General features: G+C 37.6%; 1 protein-coding gene across 1 annotated transcript in view; it reads right to left on the reverse strand.

The window, feature by feature from the left end:
- The window catches only part of C7 (complement C7), a 56,930-nt gene that overhangs the window by 29,120 nt on the left and 7,149 nt on the right, over nucleotides 1–20,661 (reverse strand). Inside the window, exons 3-9 of the mRNA XM_019982965.2 lie at nucleotides 20,078–20,153; nucleotides 17,201–17,342; nucleotides 13,008–13,155; nucleotides 11,879–12,017; nucleotides 3,736–3,906; nucleotides 2,223–2,466; nucleotides 3–113 (exon numbers count right to left, since the gene is read on the reverse strand). Coding sequence (XP_019838524.2) covers nucleotides 3–113; nucleotides 2,223–2,466; nucleotides 3,736–3,906; nucleotides 11,879–12,017; nucleotides 13,008–13,155; nucleotides 17,201–17,342; nucleotides 20,078–20,153 — 1,031 coding nt within the window. The remainder of the gene's footprint in view (nucleotides 1–2; nucleotides 114–2,222; nucleotides 2,467–3,735; nucleotides 3,907–11,878; nucleotides 12,018–13,007; nucleotides 13,156–17,200; nucleotides 17,343–20,077; nucleotides 20,154–20,661) is intronic.

A 20,661-nucleotide genomic window follows, 5' to 3' on the forward strand; every position in this document is an offset into this window, starting at 1 on the left:
ACCTGAAACCGATTTTAAGACCTCTTCCATCGTTGTGCATTTTTGTTTTGATGATGTAAACAAAAACTGGAAATGTGAGGAAGCACATTTCCTCTTGTCCTCTGAATGGAAATCTGGAGGGAAAAATTTTAAACGTGCTTAGTTTCCACATTTGCTGAAAATCTTCTTTGAGATGCCAGGTGTGAGAGTGGGAGAAGAGATTGTTTCCTACCACTGTGGCCATATAATCAAAAATGTTATGATGTGTATATTTTCAAGTGCTCTAGAAGGATCAAAGGTCAGAAAAAGCAATATTTGATCTTTGTTATAAACAAAATAAGATACATGCATATATTTAGGGATAAAGCATCAAGTGTCTGTCTCACTTTCAAATGATTCAGCTGATATTGGCTTCTAATATCTTTAACCAGAGGGTGGAGTTACATGGATGATTTCTATATGAAACAGTGGAGGGAACTAAAATTGAACACCCCAAAGTTTGATATCTTTCACCCAACAACAGTCAGCTTCTCAGGCACAAGGCAAATAAGTAAAAGTTAATATGCAATGGCCTCCAGCCCACCTACTGGAGACACCAAAAACTGGGTTCTGGTTCTATAGTAATTAATTCCTAAAACCCTAGTTCTAGTGCCTCAGTGTCTCCATCTTTAACAGCTCTGGTTTCTACATTTTCTTCCAATGACATCTTAGTTGGTTATAATTTCTACTCATTATCAATTGGAATTTTGCCAATGTAATTTTAAAAAAGAGGATAGAAAATAATAAAGAGTAGAAATACATTTTAATATAATTTTACTAACAATATTATAATAAACTCAATATTTCTTAAAGAACACTTGTATGTATCATATCCCAGGAGCCTTGATTAATTTCAATTAAAACTTTGGGGAAGAACAGAAACTGCTCAAGTAAAATTTTTACTCAAAATTTTTACGAACTCAGAAGTCTTTTTTAAAAATCCTCTTCATTTCTTTTAAGATTTAAAGAAAAAAAACATGATCATGAAACTGAGTTTAGATCAAGCCATTTTCTGGATTAATTTCCCAAAGAAATATTGCCTCTGTTGTTGCTACAAAAACCTATACTTGTGCATTCATTTCCAACCTATTGAGGTTGGAAATGTTCACATTCTAATTGAACCATAATTGGTAAAAAAAAAAAAAAAAATATTAAGCCCAAGGGGGGAAAATAGTCAATGGAAACAGAAAATATTGTGGTTTACCCGCAAGAGAAGGCTATATTCCTCCTCTGAATCTCATCTGAAAAGTCTTACTCTCCTCCAAAGTGGTAAGAAAGTCTTGACTGAAGAGGTGAACTGGGATAGAGAAGCAAGGGTGGCCGTGAGCTTCAGGACAAAACTGGGAAGAAGTTTGGACTTGGCCCATAAATAAGCCAGGGCCGAAAGGTCTTTGGAGAGGAAGAGTGGATCCTAAGACTCACATGCTCCTCCAACATGGCAGTAGCTGGTGGGGAACATCCTCTCACCGTGGAATCAACCAACATGAACTCAGTAGCGTGCCCAGTTTCTAACAAGAATCAGGCAATTCCAGCAGCAACATAACATAAGGATAAAGCTAAGCTGATGCTGGAGCCAGCTAGACCTCCTTACAATCTGTATGCCTTGAGATGGGTCTCTTCACAGCACTGAGTCTGCATTTCTCAGTCTGTGGGGCAGGAGCCATAATGGGCATATCACTGGGTAACAGTGAGGATCATTGCTGACATAGACAACTCACCTGTTGAGAAGGAATCAATAAATTTAAGCTACTGTTACAAGTCTTAGGTAGTGAGCAAACGTGATATTCAGAGCAAATTTGTTTTTAAAGGCATGGGAGTGGTAAAGAACAGAGGCAAATAAAAAAAAATACTTCATTGAAACATTTTGATTTCTGCAATATTAGTAAAATCCTCATCCATTTTCCTCAAGGAATATTACTTAATCTGAGAAATGGGGAGATCAAAAAGTATTATAAAAATCTAATCAACACCCTCTAGTTATCTCTAATGACTTAACTTTCATTTCAGGATACTATCCAAAAGAGTAGGCAAGCTTTTTCTTAAGGCCTGGAAGATTTTGTGTAGAGTATAATGGATTCATACAATTTTGGATTCCTTTGCAATTAACCTCTATTTGTCATATTTTAAAGCTCTAAAGTTTAACTACAGGTTATTCCCCCATTAAAATCCTTGCAATGCTTATATATAGCAATGTTTTTAATTACCAAATTTTTTGACTTTTTCTGAGTCCATATGAAAGATAACTTTGTATTCTCCTCCTAAGGACCCAGACTGAAGATAATGCGTCCCATACTGGTCAATCAATCTTCGGTAGGCACTGTAGTCATACAGAGAGGGAAGGTAAGAGAGTTCCTTCCAGAATGACTCAGCCAGTTGTAAAAATTCCGGATTGTTATTGATAAACTGAGCCACTTCAACAGTGTTCTGAAGAACCAACAATTGATAACTCTATAGGAATAAGAAAGAGTAAAAGGCATTTTAGGTTGAAGATTAAAAGACAACAGAAATAGTTTCTGGTCCAATGTCTCCATCAACAGTCACCTACATTAATGCAGACTTTATGAATTTTTTTTTTTTTTGATGCATAACGAGGTCTCTTCTGAGCCCACCCACTTGAAGCAATCTAAGGAATTTTTGGAATCTCAAACAGGAATAACATCTGAGTGATGACTTCATAACTTGTTTTATAGCTAACTTTTAAAACCCCAAGACAAAATTGTTATGCCCTCCTCAACTAGCAAAAAGGAATCAGCATCATTAACTACTAAATAATCTCACAAATAGGGATATAATGTCCTTAGAGTCCACATCTTGACAATGACTTATCAGTAGGGTGATCTAATTTATCTTTCATACTGGGGTATTTACAGGGTAAGCCACTTAATAATGAGATCTTTTAAACCCTTCCTAGGCATCTTTTCATGATATCCAAGACAGAGTTAACTTACACTAAATTCTCACTTATATGAATAATATAATATGAATATGATAAATGTTTTTACACTCATATTTCCAGTTAGTCATAAAACAAATAATATCTATATTCCTTTATACCTTACTTATGTGATTTATTTATCAAGTTACTGACTTTAAGAATGAGATGAATTATGCATATAATGAATGATAATCAGCCTGAAAAATACTTCACCACTAAGTATGTATCAATTAGTATAATTCATCCCAACTCTTCAGGTTGCCCATGATGAAAGTCTTAGTATCTCAAAACAACAGAATATCTAAAGTTAAGTCTTTTAACTCCTCAGATGAAAATGTTGGTCTCTCCAAAGTAATAAGGTATTTTAACATCTTTTATTGTAATACAGCTTATTTGAAAAACTCTAGTATTAGTGTTTCAGAAGCACATCTTCATTGGATTTTTGAAATAGTATATAACACCTATAGTACCATCAGTAATCATGAATTAGAAATTTAGGCTAGTTTTAACTAGAAGATTTTAAAGTTATAAGTATTTTTTGGATTTTTAAATAAGAACAAATAATGAGAAAATAAAAAGTGTAAATAAATACAATATGAAAGAGAATTAACAAGACAAAAGCTATACCTTTTAAAGAAGTATATTGGATTATCTCTTTGAAGAAGATACTATGCCCTAATTAAAAAATGATGGCTGATTATTTTGGTAAATACACTTTTGTTAATGTTAGAAATACTTAAACCAGCAAAATATGGAAAAGTTAATGAATATTTCACACTAACCTTTTTCTTAGTGAGTATATTCGTATTTGAAGAGTAACCGTGTGAAGAAGATGAAGAACTAAAAAAGAGGAAACGTCCTTTACTAGATGATGAATGTTCTGTTGATGTCTCTTTTACATAAGCCCAGGTACTATTATAAAATTCATTATTAAAATCATTATTTATTTTCACCTATAAAGAAAATGAAAATTTTTGCTGTGAGCAAATTAAGGTCTTAGATGTAACCAAGAATAATTTGTCATGGCTTCCCTGGTGGCACAGAGGGTAAAGAATTTTCTTGCAATGCAGGAGACCTGGGTGTGATTCCTGGATTGGGAAGATCCCCTGGAGAAGGAAATGACAATCCACTCTAGTACTCTGGCCTAGGAAATTTCATGGACAGAGGAACTTGGCAGGCTACACTCCTGGGGTTGTAAAAGTCAGACATGACTTAGTGACTAAACTACAACCACCACACCTTAAATATGTACCATAAAGAAAATGAAAAATTTTGCTATGATCAAATTAAGGCCTTAGATGGAACCAAGAGTCTTTCATCATGGATCCCTTCACATGGATACTTTCTTCACATGATCTTCTCCAAAAGACAAAGCTCTTCATTAATGTAAAACAACAGTGATTCTCACTAAGACCAGGCCTATATGACTGTAAAGAATAGAGTTCATTATAATAATTACTTAGTCCCTTATTATAACAATTAGTGCATTATTAGAATTACTCCTTGTCAACCAGGAGACATAGTACTAATAACAGCAATCCCATGTGATTCACAAAATATGTTTGTGTACAAACATCTTGCATTTTCCTTTAATGCCAGCATTTAGCCCAGAAGTGAGCAAATCACCAGAGTTACACTAACAGAGACCTACAAAGCAGCTGGCTCTTGACTTTTCATCCAATAGAGGGACACAGAGATGCAAACAGGTGATATGAACTAGTTAGATCTCTGGGGCTTTGTTTTTGAAATACTCTATATGATCCGTAGTGGATTTAAATTTCTAATTCTGTTAGACTTAAATAAATGCTAGGGTTGGAATTGTTTTTCCTTTGCTAGATGGTAGAAGAAAAAGCCATCCCAGAAGAATTTTAAAACAGACAACAGGATAGTCACATGTGGCTGAGAAGGGACAGCTCCAGCATTCATGGAGAAGACTATCACTTCTTTATCCTTTATTTTGCCCTAGATCAAGTGTCAAATGAGGCCTGTCAAGTAATATAAATGTTGGAAGCATCCAGTGGAAGGTAAGGTAATGAAGAAGTGAGCATACATCCCATCTAAGAGGGTCTAAACATTCAAACCCATCAGGCAGTCTTGTATGTTACTACAAGTTAGTTCATTGTCTTTATTTTGTGTATATGTTAAAATTTACACATAATTTTATTTTATAGAAAACACCTTTTTTGTAAACAAGGATAAATCAGACCTTATATCTGATTATATTAAGAATTATATCAATTATATAATAAGAATTATATAATATCAATTATATCAATTCTTAATATTAATTGATGCAGCCTTCAATCTCTTCCTTTTTTTTAACTTTTTATTTATTTTATTTTATTTTTTAACTTTACAATATTGTATTGGTTTTGCCATGTATCAACATGAATCCGCCACAGGTATACACGTGTGCCCCATCCTGAACCCTCCTCCCTCCTCCCTCCCTGTAGTGTGATCTTAAATATGCTTCAATTAATACCCTCTTCACTCTGGCTAAGATCTTGAATTCCCCCAGACTGAGTCTTCCTCTGAAATCACAATGCAAACATCCTATACTCCGACTTTTTTACTCTTTCAACTCTCATTCTACTCTTGCCATAGCTTATTATTCAACTTCATAGAAAGAAGCTCTGCAAGTTACTTTCCCTTCTCTTTCCCTATCAGCACCTTCATTTTTTCACTTCCTTCCTGTTGTGGGTAAGCTTCATGGTTCATGACTTCAACCATTCTCATGCCAATGAACCTAACTCTTGCCAATGAGCCTTGTCTAGGTATGTCCTGCCACCATATTTGCCAGGCAGAAACTCAACTCTAGTTCAATCCTCACAGCCAAGCAGCTTAGCACTACTACAGAAAAATCACACAACTATCCATTGGTGATATGATAAGTTCATTCATGATTTCTAATTTCAGGGGAACCCTCAATACATGCCAGCAATCCTAAATCTCTAGCCAATTCTTTCTCCCATTCCCTACAGTATCAGTTTCAAAAGTTCTGCATCCATCTCAACCCCTCACTCTTACAGCCATTTCTTTCACTCTTGGAAGATAACCTTAATCTCATTCTTTACAAATATTCCCTCTGTCAGACAAGAGACTACTCATACTTCTGGCTAACAAATCTACAAACTTATGAACACCTTCACTTCCTTTCTGCACACGTGTTCCTCTTCCTATCTAAGGCTAATTTCTCTGACCTCTTTCTATACTGCATTTCTTCCCACCTCTCCAAAGGACCAATTAAATCGATTACTCCCTGTCTTACAGCTTCAAGTTTTCTTTCTCTACTGGTTCATTTCTATTAACACTTACACATATTCTGGGGCTTCCCAGGTGGTGCTAGTGGTAAAAATCTTGCCTGCCAGTACAGGAGATGTAAGAGGCATGAGTTAGATCCCTGGGTTGGGAAGAGCCCCTGGAGGAAGGCATGGCAACCCGCTGTGGTATTCTTGCCTGGAGAATCCCATGTACAGAGGAGCCTGGCAGACAACAGTCCATGGGGTTGCAAAGAATTGGACACAACTGAAGTGACTTAGCGTGCGCACACACACACACACACTCTAATCCTGCCAAAGTAAAAGGCACTACAATGACTCCAAAGTCACACTCCTGGCCTTCACACCCTATAGTTGTCATCTGCTAAAATAGTAGATGATACAACCTACCTACTTAGGTTATTATAAAGAAAAAATAAGGTACATTTAAAGCACTTGAAACAGTGCTTAGTATACAGAGGGCTCTTAATATATGTGAGCTATTTTTATCATTATTCAAATTATTTTTTTGTTAACAAAGTAGATTTAGAAATCTTGGACAACTAGACATACCTTCAGAGGATGCAGAGGATCAGATAATTAAGCATTAATTAAAATTTCCTTTAGAATATGTTTTCGCTATTAATTTGACAGACATATCTGATCTCTAAATAACAAAGTGAGGTAAATCAAAGACAAATATCACATATCACTTTATGTGAAATCTAAAAAAATGACGCAAATGAACTTGTTTACAAGACAGAAACAGACTCACAGACATAGAAAACAAAACTTATGGCTACCAAAGGAAAGGAGAGGAACGACAAATTAATTGGGGATTGGCAGATATCAGCTACTAAATATTAAGATAGATAAACATCAAAGTCCAACTGTATAGCAGAGAGAACTATATTCAATACTTTGTAATAAACTATAATGGAAAAGAATCTGAAAAGAATATATATACATATATATATATTTAAAGACTCACTTTGCTATACACCAAAAACACGTTTCAAATCAGTTATATTTCAATAAAAATTTTAATATTATGAAGTACATCCAAGACCAAAGCAGGAGGATCCAGAAAGTTGTTTTTTCCACCCTGATCTTTGCTCACTGCCATCTGCAACTCATTACATGCTGAGAATAAACAAGACTGTCTTTCAGCATCTCCCAAGCTGAACTAAGCAGGGTGGCACCTTCCCAAAGTGACCATGGAGCAGGAATGTGCTTGAATTTCAAAGGCTTCCTTGCAGTATGAAAAACATGAGCAAACAGAGAACAAGCATAGCTTCAAAGTAAGTGGACTCCTCGGTAAGAAACGGGGTTTGTCCTGGGTACGCTATCAAGCTGATTTCCAAAACAGAGAGTAGAAGAGAGATTGACCAATTCTGTTTTCTGTTTATTTACTAATGTTTATGCTCCAACAAGCCAAAAGTCATGTTCTACCTGAAGAGGGCTGAATCTGCAGTGGCCCCCAGTCTGTCTGAACTGAGGAGAACATCGACCACCTCTGTATTGGCACCTGGGTTTCGCGCTTGCCTGACTGACTCACTGCCTGCTACTTCCACCTCACTTCCCTCGGGCTGGATTCTCAAAACATCTCTACTCTTCACTCAGTAACAGGCTGTAATTTCCCTCTACCTCTGACAAACATTCCTTCAAATTCAGTGACTGGAAAGGCATTTCAGATGTCAATCCAAAAACCAAGCCACACTGTGAAAAATGAATGGCAGGATTACACTGTTATTAAATTATTTTTCTTCTTCAGAAGTGGCAGGCTTCCAACATGTCTTCCTTCCAACCATGTCAAAAGTCCTCTCCCTTATTATTTCTTCTGTTCTATATGTGTATGTATACACACACGCACACACACACACACACACACTTCTCCCCCTTATAATAATGAAAGAATTATCAACACATTACCCTAGGAATAAGAGGAGAAAAATCTCTCTGCATATACCTACTCACATTCTCCCTTTAGGCCAAAGGATAAATTACAATACATGTTTTTCACCATGTTAGAATCTAGAGTTGAAAAAGCATTTAATACAATACATTGGGAGAGTAAACTGGGCTTCCCTGGTAGATCAGCTGGTAAAGAATATACCTGCAATGCAGGAGACCCCAGTTCAATTCCTGGGTTGGGAAGATCCTCTGGAGAATGGATAGGCTACCCACTCCAGTATTCTTGGGCTTCCCTGGTGGCTCAGATGGTAACGAATCTGCAGTGTGGGAGACCTGTGTTCGATCCCTGGTTGGAAAGATCCCCTGGAGGAGGGCATGGCACCCCACTCCAGTATTCTTGCCTGGAGAATCCCCATGGACAGAGGAGCCTCGTGGGCTACAGTGCATGAGGTCACAAAGAGCAACTAAGCACAGCACAGGGAGAGTAAAATATACTAGAAAAATGAAGGGCTGTGAAGTCTGACATACTGGCGTGTGTACTAAATCACTTCAGCCATGTCCAACTCTGTGCGACCCTATGGGCTGGAGCCCGACAGTCTCCTCTGTCCAAGGGATTCTCCAGGCAAGAATACTGGAGTAGGTTGCCATACCCTCCCCCATGGGATCTTCCCAACCCAGAGAGCAAACCCATGTCCCTTAGATCTCCTGTATTAGCAGGCCGATTCTTTACCACTAGCACCACCTGGGGCGTGCTGGAACTGAGCCCTAAGCCTTACTACTTATTAATTTAGTGACTTAGAGCAAGTCAGTTGAAGTCCTCTGAGCCTTGATTTCTACTTATACAAAACAGTAAAATATTACTTACCTTCCATAGATATTGTGAAGATATTGTGATTAAAATTATACAAATTTCTTAAAATAGTGCGGATGCCACCAGAGATATTCAAAACTTGGTAGCCATGATCATTTTTCAGATATGTTTCACTTTTCATTTTCATGATTCAATAATTTTTAAATGTAACTTAATTCCATTATAAGTTGGAGGTTTGTGGGTTTGCTCCTTATAATCAGAACTGCTTTCTGAAGATGGCTAATTTTGGTAAACTAAAGGCCCTTCCCTCTGAACATTCTAATAGTTTTGCTTTACAAATTTGGGAGTAATCAGTAAGGAGGGTTGAACTGGAAAATTTTGAGTTCTTGGAAGATGAAAGGAAAGGCATGAGAGAGGAAACCTTGGAAAAGAAGAGCAAGAAACAGGTTAAAACAGGATGAGACCAGAAACTTCTTTTTGTTGAGGTTGCGAAAGGACAGACAATTTAAGATGGAAGATCTCAACTGTTTTTGTTGAATGAGTTGGCATTGCTACAGCAGACAATCTCTATGTTCCCTTTAAATCTTCAGGAATTTACCCTAAAGCCATTACGCTTTTGTCTGAGTAGATTTTGTGTGGAAATCAAGGAACAGGATGAGATTAGGTAGTGTGTATAACAGAAACAGCCCGCAAGAAGCAGAGGAGACCTCAAGACCATAAATGAAGTTTAAAAGCCTGGAATACAGATGCTGGCAATGATGTGGAGCACAGGTCACTCTTCCACACTGCTGGTGGGGTATAGACGAACCATATATATATATATATCATTTTGGAAACTTTAGACAAATATAACCTATACATAACCTACAAGGCAGCCATTCGAGTTCCAGGTGTTTGCCCTAGAGAAACTCTAGCTCATTGGCATGGAACAACTCATGCACAAGAACATTCAAGGCATTTTCATAAGAAAAAAAAAAAAGGAAATAGTAGTAAAAATGCCATCTATATCAGCATGAATAAATTTCAAAACTAACCTTGAGTGAAAGAACGATTCACAGAAGAAAACATACTAGATGATTTATCTGTGTAAGTGGCAAAGAATAAGCATACGGGATAAACATATACAGGAAAACAAGGAAGTGATTAATATCAACACAAAATGTAAGATAGCGTTTACACGGGCTGTACAGGTGGAGAGGATGCAACAGAGAGGGGCAGACGGGAGTTTTTAAGTCACCAGCAATACTCTATTTCTTAAGGTGGGTGCTAGGCATACATGAGTCCTATTTGTGTAATTGTTTTGTTGTCCAGTTGCTAAATCTTATCCAACTCTTTGGAACCCCATGGACTGCAGCACGCCAAGCTTCCCTGTCCTTCACTATCTCCTGGAGTTTGCTCAAACTCATGTCCGTTGAATTGGTGATCCAACCATCTAATCCTCTGTTTTCCCCTTCTCCTCCTGCCTTCAATCTTTCCCAGTATCAGGTTCTTTTCCAATGAGTCAGCTCCTCGCATTAGGTGGCCAAAGTATTGGAGCCTCAGTATCAGTCCTTCCAATGAATATTCAAGATTGATTTCCTTTAGTATTGACTGGTTTGATCTTATTAGTTTTCTCCAAACTGCAAGTATATGTTATTCACATGCTTCTGTACATATGAAATATTTCATAATTGCTGCCACCAGGGGGAGACTCTGTGGCCAGCAGAGGCCCCCTTGGCAGTGCTGCTTCCTGACCCGCTGGTCTTCCGGAGTTATTACATTAGTGACATCCTGGAGCGTGTGCTCTGTTTTGGAGGGAATATCCTGAATATTACAGGGAACGTGCTCCTGGCACTCTGAACAGTGGAAGAGAATCCACTGGGTGACATCATTACCCTGGTGGCCAAATGGAGGCTGCAGATACAGAAGTAATTTGGAATCTGCCATATCAGAGCTAAAGATAGTTCCCTGCAGCTAAAGATAATTCCCCCACCAAGGATTGATCTCCCCCCAACCTCCACAGTGAAAGCATGGAGTCCCAACCACTGGACCATCAGAGAATTCCTTATTTTTCATTTTTAAGTAATGTTATATAAGTGGTATCATACAGGATATACTTGTGGGCTACTTTAATTCAGCATAACTTGTAATTCATCCATGTTGTAGTGTGTATAAGTAGCTCATTCCTTTGCATCGCTGGGTAGTATTGTATTGTATGGATGTAATATCTACTCACTTTTGATCTATAATTGGATTGTTGTCAGATTTTAGCTATCACAAATAAAGCTGCTATGAACATCTGTGTAAAAAAAAAATTAAAAATAAATGCATTTTTAACCATGGCAGTGGTTAGGAAATTATCACAATCAGTTATGACCAGAGTCTTGAGTTTTAACACCCACACAGGGACAGACCATTAGGTTCTGGGAGCGTGGAATTGAAAATGAGACAATAGATATTTCAGCATGAATGACACAAATTAAAAGTATTATTGCCCTGTACCCCAGAGTTAAAGAATATGTGTTCTTAACAAACTAGAGAATATAACATAAAAGAAGTAGACTCACAGATAAGGGAAACAAACTAAAGGGTTACCAGTGGAGGGGGTGGGGAGAGGGGGCAACACCGGAGGGGAGAGGAGGAGGCACTAACTAGCAGGAGGTGTAAGACAGGCTCAAGGATGAATTGTAAAACACCGGGAATATAGCCAGGATTTTTTTAACAACTGTAAATGGAAAGTAACCTTTAAAAACTGAATAAAAATTTTTAAATGTTTACAAATAAATAAAACATTTTTAAAAAGAAAATGTATTCTTTTTAAGCTCATATAAGACATTTATAAGAACTGATCGCACATGAGGCTACAAGTAAACTCAACAAAATATCAAAAAGCTCAATATCATAAATAATGATCTCTGGCAACAGTTTACAGACTAGAAAGACATTAAATCCATAATTAAGTACCTGGAATGTGTAGGAGAGGATATTTCCACTCAGTCTGTAGAAACCTCTCCCATCCCCACTATACACCTTTCTGCATTGACCACCAAAACTTTTGGTATTGAGGACTTGGTTTCTAAACTGGCCCGTTAGTGCATTGTAACTGTTAAAAAAAAAAAAAAAAAATGAAAGAAGAAAAGGCTGTTAAAAACCAGAAATAGCAGTTGCTGAAACAGGCATCATTAGTGAACTCTGGATGTTCTTGAAACACATTACAGTTAAGCATCTCTGGGCGATCTCAAATAAAATCCTCCTAAAGCACACCATACATTACCAACTCCCCCTCATTGGTATAATGGCTAACACTAATGAATGGGGAAACCCAAGATCTTTTTAGCCCTAAGAACAGCTCTTTTGTATCTATGGCAACAGCTGGTTTTGAATTGCATCTTTAGATAAAACCAATACAATTAAGATTACTCTTGAGGAGATAGAACTCTCTACAAATGAATTTCAACTAATTGGCCCCTTAGCATGCTAACTGGTATACTCTTTGGAGTAATTTTACCACTTTTCTGTTAACACATTTCACATCTATCAGTCTCAGAGATTATCTTAAAACCTTGAAAACTTAACTTGAGCCTGACCTTTAAAAGTTTTTCAGAATTCTTTTTGAAAAGGCAAAGAGGATCACTCTAACTTCACTTGAAAGTTCCCAGCTAGCTGAGACAATTACTTTTCATCCCGAAGGTCCCAACACAATTTCTCTTTTCTTCCACTGCTCTCGTTCTGTGGTCTCTCAATTCCCTTAAATAGCCCCACATCACTGAATTAGTTCTCCTTGCCGTCTCCCTCTCCCATAGGGTGACTGACTGGCCAGGTTTTCCCAGGTCTGAGGGTTTCCTTGGATGCAGGATTCTCAGCGCTAAACCCAGGACGCTGCAGGGACAACTGGTCCTTCCAAGCTTTACCGCATATGCTTACAGGTGTATATGTAGGCATTTTTTTAATGTTTCAGGATGTGGCAAAGAGATCTAAGTAAAGGTTGACTATTAGTTGATTTGCTCTTAGATTTACCAAACCACAGACTAAAACACAACAAAATGAAAACTACAGCTCGTAGATGTATACAGGAAGCCACTCAGCACCTTACCCACGTCCGGTAAGCTCTATGTTTGGAGGAGGTTTATCCTTGTCACAGGCAGGTCTGCTTTCTGCATCCTCGCATCTGTCTTCATCAGCACCGTCCTCTTCACAGTCAGAATCCCCATTGCAAACTAAAGATTTGCTGATGCACTGACCTGAACACAAGACCATCCACCACACAAAAATATTAGAGGAAAAAAGGAAAACACTACCTGGGCTCAAAAGGTTTCAGCCTGGGCTCCCAACACAGTACTGATACTCTAGTGTGAATTTAAGATAAACCCTCACTGCCCAAGGAATGAACGCTGATTATTTTGGTCCTCATTTTGCAACATGCAAAATTGATTCTGACCTTGCTGCTGCTGCTGCTGCTGCTGCTAAGTCGCTTCAGTCGTGTCCGACTCTGTGCGACCCCAGAGATGGCAGCCCACCAGGCTCCCCGGTCCCTGGGATTCTCCAGACAAGAACACTGGAGTGGGTTGCCATTTCCTTCTCCAATGCATGAAGGTGAAAAGAGAAAGTGAAGTCACTCAGTCATGTCCGACTCTTAGCAACCCCATGGACTGCAGCCTACCAGGCTCCTCCGCCCATGGGATTTTCCAGGCAAGAGTACTGGAGTCGGGTGCCATTGCCTGTGACCTTGCATGAACAATAAAATTGAAAACAGAACCCAAATTCAAATTCCAGGCTCTTATCCATAACCATCAAGCATTTTGGTCTCCAAAATCATACAAGGTCAACCATTGGGAAGACAGATTGACATCCTGCTCTTCAACTTTTGATTTCTTTTCTGAAATCACTGATGAAGATGCCGAAGTCCTGCCTTTCTTGGTATTTTAAATATATATGCTTTGAGAGCATGGGGACTGGATTAAAAAAATAAAATTCATTCTGAAGGCTGTCTTTTCACCTTGCTTATACTTTCTTTTGTTGTGCAGAAGCTTTTAAATTTTAATTAGATCCCATTTGTTTATTTTTGCTTTTATTTCCAATATTCTGGGAGGTGGGTCATAGAGGATCCTGCTGTGATGTATGTCGGAGAGTGTTTTGCCTATGTTCTCCTCTAAGAGTTTTATAGTTTCTGGTCTTATGTTTAGATCTTTAATCCATTTTGAGTTTATTTTTGTGTATGGTGTTAGAAAGTGTTCTAGTTTCATTCTTTTACAAGTGGTTGATCAGTTTTCCCAACACCACTTGTTAAAGAGATTGTCTTTTCTTCATTCTATATTCTTGCCTCCTTTGTCAAAGATAAAGTATCCATAGGTGCGTGGGTTTATCTCTGGGCTTTCTATTTTGTTCCATTGATCTATATTTCTGTCTTTGTGCCAGTACCATACTGTCTTGATGACTGTGGCTTTGTAGTAGAGCCTGAAGTCAGGCAGGTTGATTCCTCCAGTTATAAGCAAGGTGAAAAGACAGCCTTCAGAATGGGAGAAAATAATAGCAAATGAAGCAACTGACAAACAACTAATCTCAAAAATATATAAGCAACTCCTACAGCTCAATTCCAGAAAAATAAACGACCCAATCAAAAAATGGGCCGAAGAACTAAATAGACATTTCTCCAAAGAAGACATACAGATGGCTAACAAACACATGAAAAGATGCTCAACATCACTCATTATCAGAGAAATGCAAATCAAAACCACAATGAGGTACCATTTCACGCCAGTCAGAATGGCTGCAATCCAAAAGTCTACAAGCAATAAATGCTGGAGAGGGTGTGGAGAAAAGGGAACCCTCTTACACTGTTAGTGGGAATGCAAACTAGTACAGCCACTATGGAGAACAGTGTGGAGAGTCCTTTAAAAACTGGAAATAGAACTGCCATATGACGCAGCAATCCCACTGCTGGGCATACACACTGAGGAAACCAGAAGGGAAAGAGACACGTGTACCCCAATGTTCATCGCAGCACTGTTTATAATGGCCAGGATATGGAAGCAACCTAGATGTCCATCAGCAGATGAATGGATAAGAAAGCAGTGGTACATATACACAATGGAGTATTACTCAGCCATTAAAAAGAATACATTTGAATCAGTTTTAACGAGGTGGATGAACCTGGAGCCTATTATACAGAGTGAAGTAAGCCAGAAAGAAAAACACCAATACAGTATACTAATGCATATATATGGAATTTAGAAAGATGGTAACAACAACCCTGTATGCAAGACAGCAAAAGAGACGCAGATGTATAAAACAGTCTTTTGGACTCTGTGGGAGAGGGAGGAGGGGGATGATTTGGGAGAATGGCATTAAAACATGTATAATATCATATAAGAAACGAATCGCCAGTCCAGGTTCGATGCAGGATACAGGAAGCTTGGGGCTGGTGCACTGGGATGACCCAGAGGGATGGTATGGGGAGGGAGGTGGGAGGAGGGTTCAGGATGGGGAACACGTGTACACCCGTGGCGGATGCATGTTGATGTATGGCCAAACCAATAAATATTGTAAAGTAAAAATAACAATAATAATAATTTAAAAATTAAAAAAATAATAATAAAAAATAAAATTCAACATTTATTTAACACCTTCTTTGTTCTAGACACTCCTGGGTGTTGGGATGCAATTAAAAAGGAATTCACCAGGCTTTTCATACACTTTACAATCTAATAGGAAAGAGTGTGAAGACAGATCATTGCAATTCAGCAGTATAACTGTCATGATAGATACAAGCTGAGAGTACCAGAGTACCAGAAGAGAGGAAGCACTAGAGGTACCAGATGATCTAGCCCCTGCCTCCCTGCCCAGTGTCATCTCCAGCCATTCTCTTACCAGCTGCTTATGCCCTAGTCATACTGGATCACTTACCTAAATCAAAGGTCAATCTTTTTGCCATCTCCACTGACTTTGCAGATAGTTTTCTCAACCTCAAAGGGGTTTCTCTACTTCTCGCCTACTTGTCCTTCAAAAATCAGATCATATATTATCTTCTTTCAAAAACCACCCCTCCCCTACAAACTATGATGTATGGCCTTCATTTGTGTCCTAATAGCAAGCATGGCACAAAACTGTCCTGCCAGCCCATCCCACTATGCTTTTGATCCAATGCAACAAACGTATGTTGAGAGTCTACTATGTACTACACACTCCAGATGAAAAAAAATAAAAGAAATAAAATCCACATCTTCAAGGAATTCACAGTCTACCAAGAGACACCCAGGGCAACATATACTTCAGATTACAGATGATACAACACACATGGAAAACATGGAAAGTAGTTTGTTAAGTAGCTTTATTAGTTGGGTGTTTAGGGAAGGTTTCCCTAAGGAGGCATCATCTGACTCGGGTTTTGAAATTAAAATAGGAGTTAGAGAGGTATTGTTGAGAAACACTTCTAACACAGGAAGTTTTTATGTACTATTCTGCCCATAAAACTAAGACTTTTGAGGGAAGAGGCTGTTTCATTCTACATCCGTAACCCTCATTTCTGTATCTGAACATAACAAGAATAATAAATGCTTGCTAAAAGTTATTGAATTAACCTGTCTGCACAAGTGCAACACAATGCATGCCTGCTAAGCTGCTTCAGTTGTGTCCAGCTCTCTGTGACTCTATGGACCGCAGTCCACCAGGCTCCTCTGTCAACAGGATTCTCCAGGCAAGACTACTGGAGTGGGTTGCCATGCCCCCTCCTCCAGGGAATCTTTCCAAATCAGGGATGGAACCCATGTCTCCTCCATCTCCTGCAGGAGATGCAGGACGGTTCTTTACCACTAGTGTCACCTAGGAAGCCCAAGACAAGAGGCCAAATAATATCTAATCCAAAGCTGTGTTCAGTCCCCTATGCATAGACATGACCTGTATCACTCCTTAATTAACTAATTAGAGTTGCTTTTCTTGTAAACATAAAAATAATTCGGGCAGTAATAGTGTTTTGCCTGACTTGTCTTTATTCCAGTCTCCTTCTACATCTTAACCAAAAATGCAATGTCAGGAACTGTTTGGGTCTGTCAACAGCCATGTTTCTTTTCAAAGAGTATCCCCATCTTTATTACTGGATGCCACCCATGCATTTGAAAGAATGATCGTTGAGTATGCAAATAATATGCCAATAAAAATCCAACTGATTCGGGGGAAAACTGGTATAGGCTAATATAAATGCAGTACAACTCAACAAGTATATACTGAGCAAGTTAAACAAATAACATTTGAATTTACCCTCTGCGTGCTCAGCCTATGAGAAGCAAATACCTGAGAAACACCTGAAACGTTCTCCACATCCGTCTTCTGTTGGACATCCTCGAGTAGGTTGACATGGTTGTGTTTCAAAAGCACTTCCCACACAGGAATGGCCGCCGTATTGTCCATAAACAGCAATTGACCGCCTGCGAGTCTAAATACAAAACAAACACATTTCCAGTATCTCCAGGTTCCTTTATCTGAGAAATAAAATCTGAGATAAATTAATAATTTGGAGAAATGACATTTATAAAATTTTTCTGGTGTACTACAGAAGTAAAATGTCCAAAATCAATGAATCCAGAAACCCACTTGTCTTTGAGTCTGGTGACATGGGTTATTATTTCTAGAGCACTCCCAGTTTATATTTATGCTTAGGGTTGAGTGGGAAAAAAAAAAGTGAATCTTTAAGAAAAAATTCTGGATAGAACTATAAGCAAATAGATCACAATACAGAATGATTCATTTTTCACCAAAGCAATGTACCAAGGGTGAGCTAGAAAAGGTGAAGTGAGTTTGGCTAGAGGAAAAGTAAGGGTACTGGAAAGGGGGGCTAAGATGAAGTGGCGTTAGGGAAACCTTTAGAAAAGTGGTGGAAATTGATTTGAGCTGAACCTTAAGCCTTCTTCAGGAAGGCAAAACAGTCCAGAGAAAGATAGATATAGGCTACCATGAAAGTCAAGTTTACAAAACAGGAGCCTAAGTGGTCCACAGATGAAGGTACATCTACAATGAAACTTCACTGGAAATCCAAAATCACTGATCTGTGAAATTAGAAATATATCAAATGCACATGCTGGGGGTGGGGGTAAAAAAAAATTAGGGGAAATCACTAAGCCAAATGTGAAAACTAATTCATCCTAAACTTCATTTACTCAATATGAAGACATTTATCTAGTGTTTAAACAAAAAGATAGATCTACAAAATCCTTTTCCTCTCCAAAGGTAATCAAAGGTACATCTTTTAAGCCTCTTATCCATTTATTAATCTTACCCATTAATAAAAATGGGCAAAATCTGAGATTCCAGAAAGTTTAAACCTTGAGCAAAGACCAATAGGGAAGACTATATGTATATAAACCAAGGTTGCACCTATTCATTCATCCTAAATTGAGACGACATGTAATTTGAACTTTGAGCAGGTCTGCGTCAGCCTGGACCTGGTTCTGGCCCATTTCATTGCACCTAAGCAGAGAAGTCATGGAGGAATGAGTGAGGAATGGAGCTCAGTACAGTTTCTCAGCTAAGTTTTTAGTTTCTGTATTTAGTAGAAGACATCTCTTATACGTGGCTTAGAAATGTGTGCTTTTCTGAAGTTCCAGAGCACAGATTGTGTTGGTGTGCAAGTAATGTTTTCCTGCTCCACACACAGCAGCATGACCTTGATGGCTGCCTGCTCTCAGCGTCTCATTCTCACCTGTCAAATTCTGATCTCATGACCTCATTTTCATTTTCACTTGTCTCCTGGGTGAAAATTCTGTTTTTATAATCTGAGCATGATGACCTTCCCTCAAAACAATTACTCATATGAAAAGTACCTTCTATCTACCTCTATTTAATGTTCTTTCTTAACTTGTTTTTAAATTCTAAAAGTGTTTCCTGAGGTTGGTGTTTGTTTGAATTTTGTCTTGTTATTCATGTACCTATTTGCCTGTAATCAGAGTTGTCATCTATTATATTTGCCAGAAGCCAAATTCTACACTTGTGTAATTTATTTTGTAAATACCTATCATGTAGATACTAAATAAATGCTTGAAAATTGTGATAATGATGATGCTTCCAAACATAAATTATCTTCCGTAATATGGTTCTTTTAGTACTTCTAAATGATTTTTAAACACACATTTTTATCTAAACTGAACCACTTTTAAAATGCTTTACAAATATCAAATCATGTTGTATACCTGAAATTAATGTTACATGTCACTGTATCTCAGTAAAAAAAATTTAGTCATTCAAATGTTCAGAACCTTTGAAACAGCATTATATTTTTTAAATTATCCTAAGATGATTATCAGAAAAAAGACATATCTATATACAAAAATGTTCATTAAAGTTTCATTCATAATTACAAAACATGTAAGTAAACTAAATCTCAAACAATAAGAAAATGGATAAAGAAGATTGGTATATTCATATAATGGAATATAATACAGCTGAATGCATACTGATAGCATAATATTAAGTTAAAATAGTAGAATACAAAATCATGAACAAATGACCCTATTTTAAAAATCATTAGCACACAAAAAGAATAAATACTAAAATGCTAGTATATTGATTTCTTCTAAATGGTAGAATTATGAGTAGCATTTTCTTTATACTCTTCTATGTTCTCTCCAATGAATAATTTATAAGAAGGAAAAAGTAGACATTTTAAGGGTGCTCTATAAGCTCCAAGTCAAGTCAGGTTTTTTATTTATATTACATTTGTACTAAACTTTAAAACATTAAAAAATGTTTGACTTTTCATGGTCATTCACTATTTGTTAGATAAAATGAAGCAACGATTTTGCTACTCTTAGTGTTTGTTTCAAATGAAAAGTTGAATCCAGGAAATACGAAATTTTGAATTATTTACTGACTTCATTTCAAGCTATTCTATTTCTCTGATAATGAAAGAATAAATGAGTAGCTTTTAGCTTTTCTCCCGTGTATATTTCTAGGCTCAAATGTAAGATTTAGAAAAGTTCTTCAAGAAAAATGAGAATGCAAAAAAATTTTACGATAACATTAATTATTAAATAAATCATACTTTTCCCCTTTAGAATTACTAATTACATTTTCAAAAACCATACAAAGTAATATTCAAAAGTTAATGTCATTTTGTTCATACCTAAGCTATTTTGGCATATGAATAAAAAATACAAAGTTTTCACATGGTCCTACCTGAGTCTTGGTACAACCATTGCATTCTGACCAAGGAGCATAAGAACCCCATTGGCAGTTGATTGGCGAGGAGGCACTGTCATAGTGTTGAATTGTCCATTATAAAGCCGATAGAAAGGTAAGAGAGAAGACATAAACAATAGTCAAGAATAGTCAAAAGCAGTCAAAAATTGTGAAGCAATTTTTGCTTCACCAAAAGGATCTCAAAATACATTTAAAAATATCTAGGAAGGGCTCACTTTTTCCGAGATTTATTAAATATCATTTATAAGATATCTAGAATGTTCCAGGCACTATTTAGATCCTAGAGCTATAGACATAAAAGAGATAGGCTAGGACATCCCTGATGGTACAGTGGATAAGAACCCCCCTGCTCATGCAGGGGAAGCAGCTTCCACCGCTGGTCCGGGAAGATTCCATTTGCCTCTGAGCAACTAAGCCTGCAAGAGGCAACTGCTGAGCCCACAGGCCACAACTAACTGAGCCCAAGTGTTGCAACTACCAAAGCCCGAGCGCCTAGAGCCTGTGCTCAGAAACAAGAGAAGCCACCAAAATGAGAAGCCTAAGCACGCCAACAAAGAGTA

Source organism: Bos indicus, chromosome 20 (genome assembly GCF_029378745.1).
Source record: "Bos indicus isolate NIAB-ARS_2022 breed Sahiwal x Tharparkar chromosome 20, NIAB-ARS_B.indTharparkar_mat_pri_1.0, whole genome shotgun sequence".
In the NCBI taxonomy this organism is placed as follows: domain Eukaryota; kingdom Metazoa; phylum Chordata; class Mammalia; order Artiodactyla; family Bovidae; genus Bos; species Bos indicus.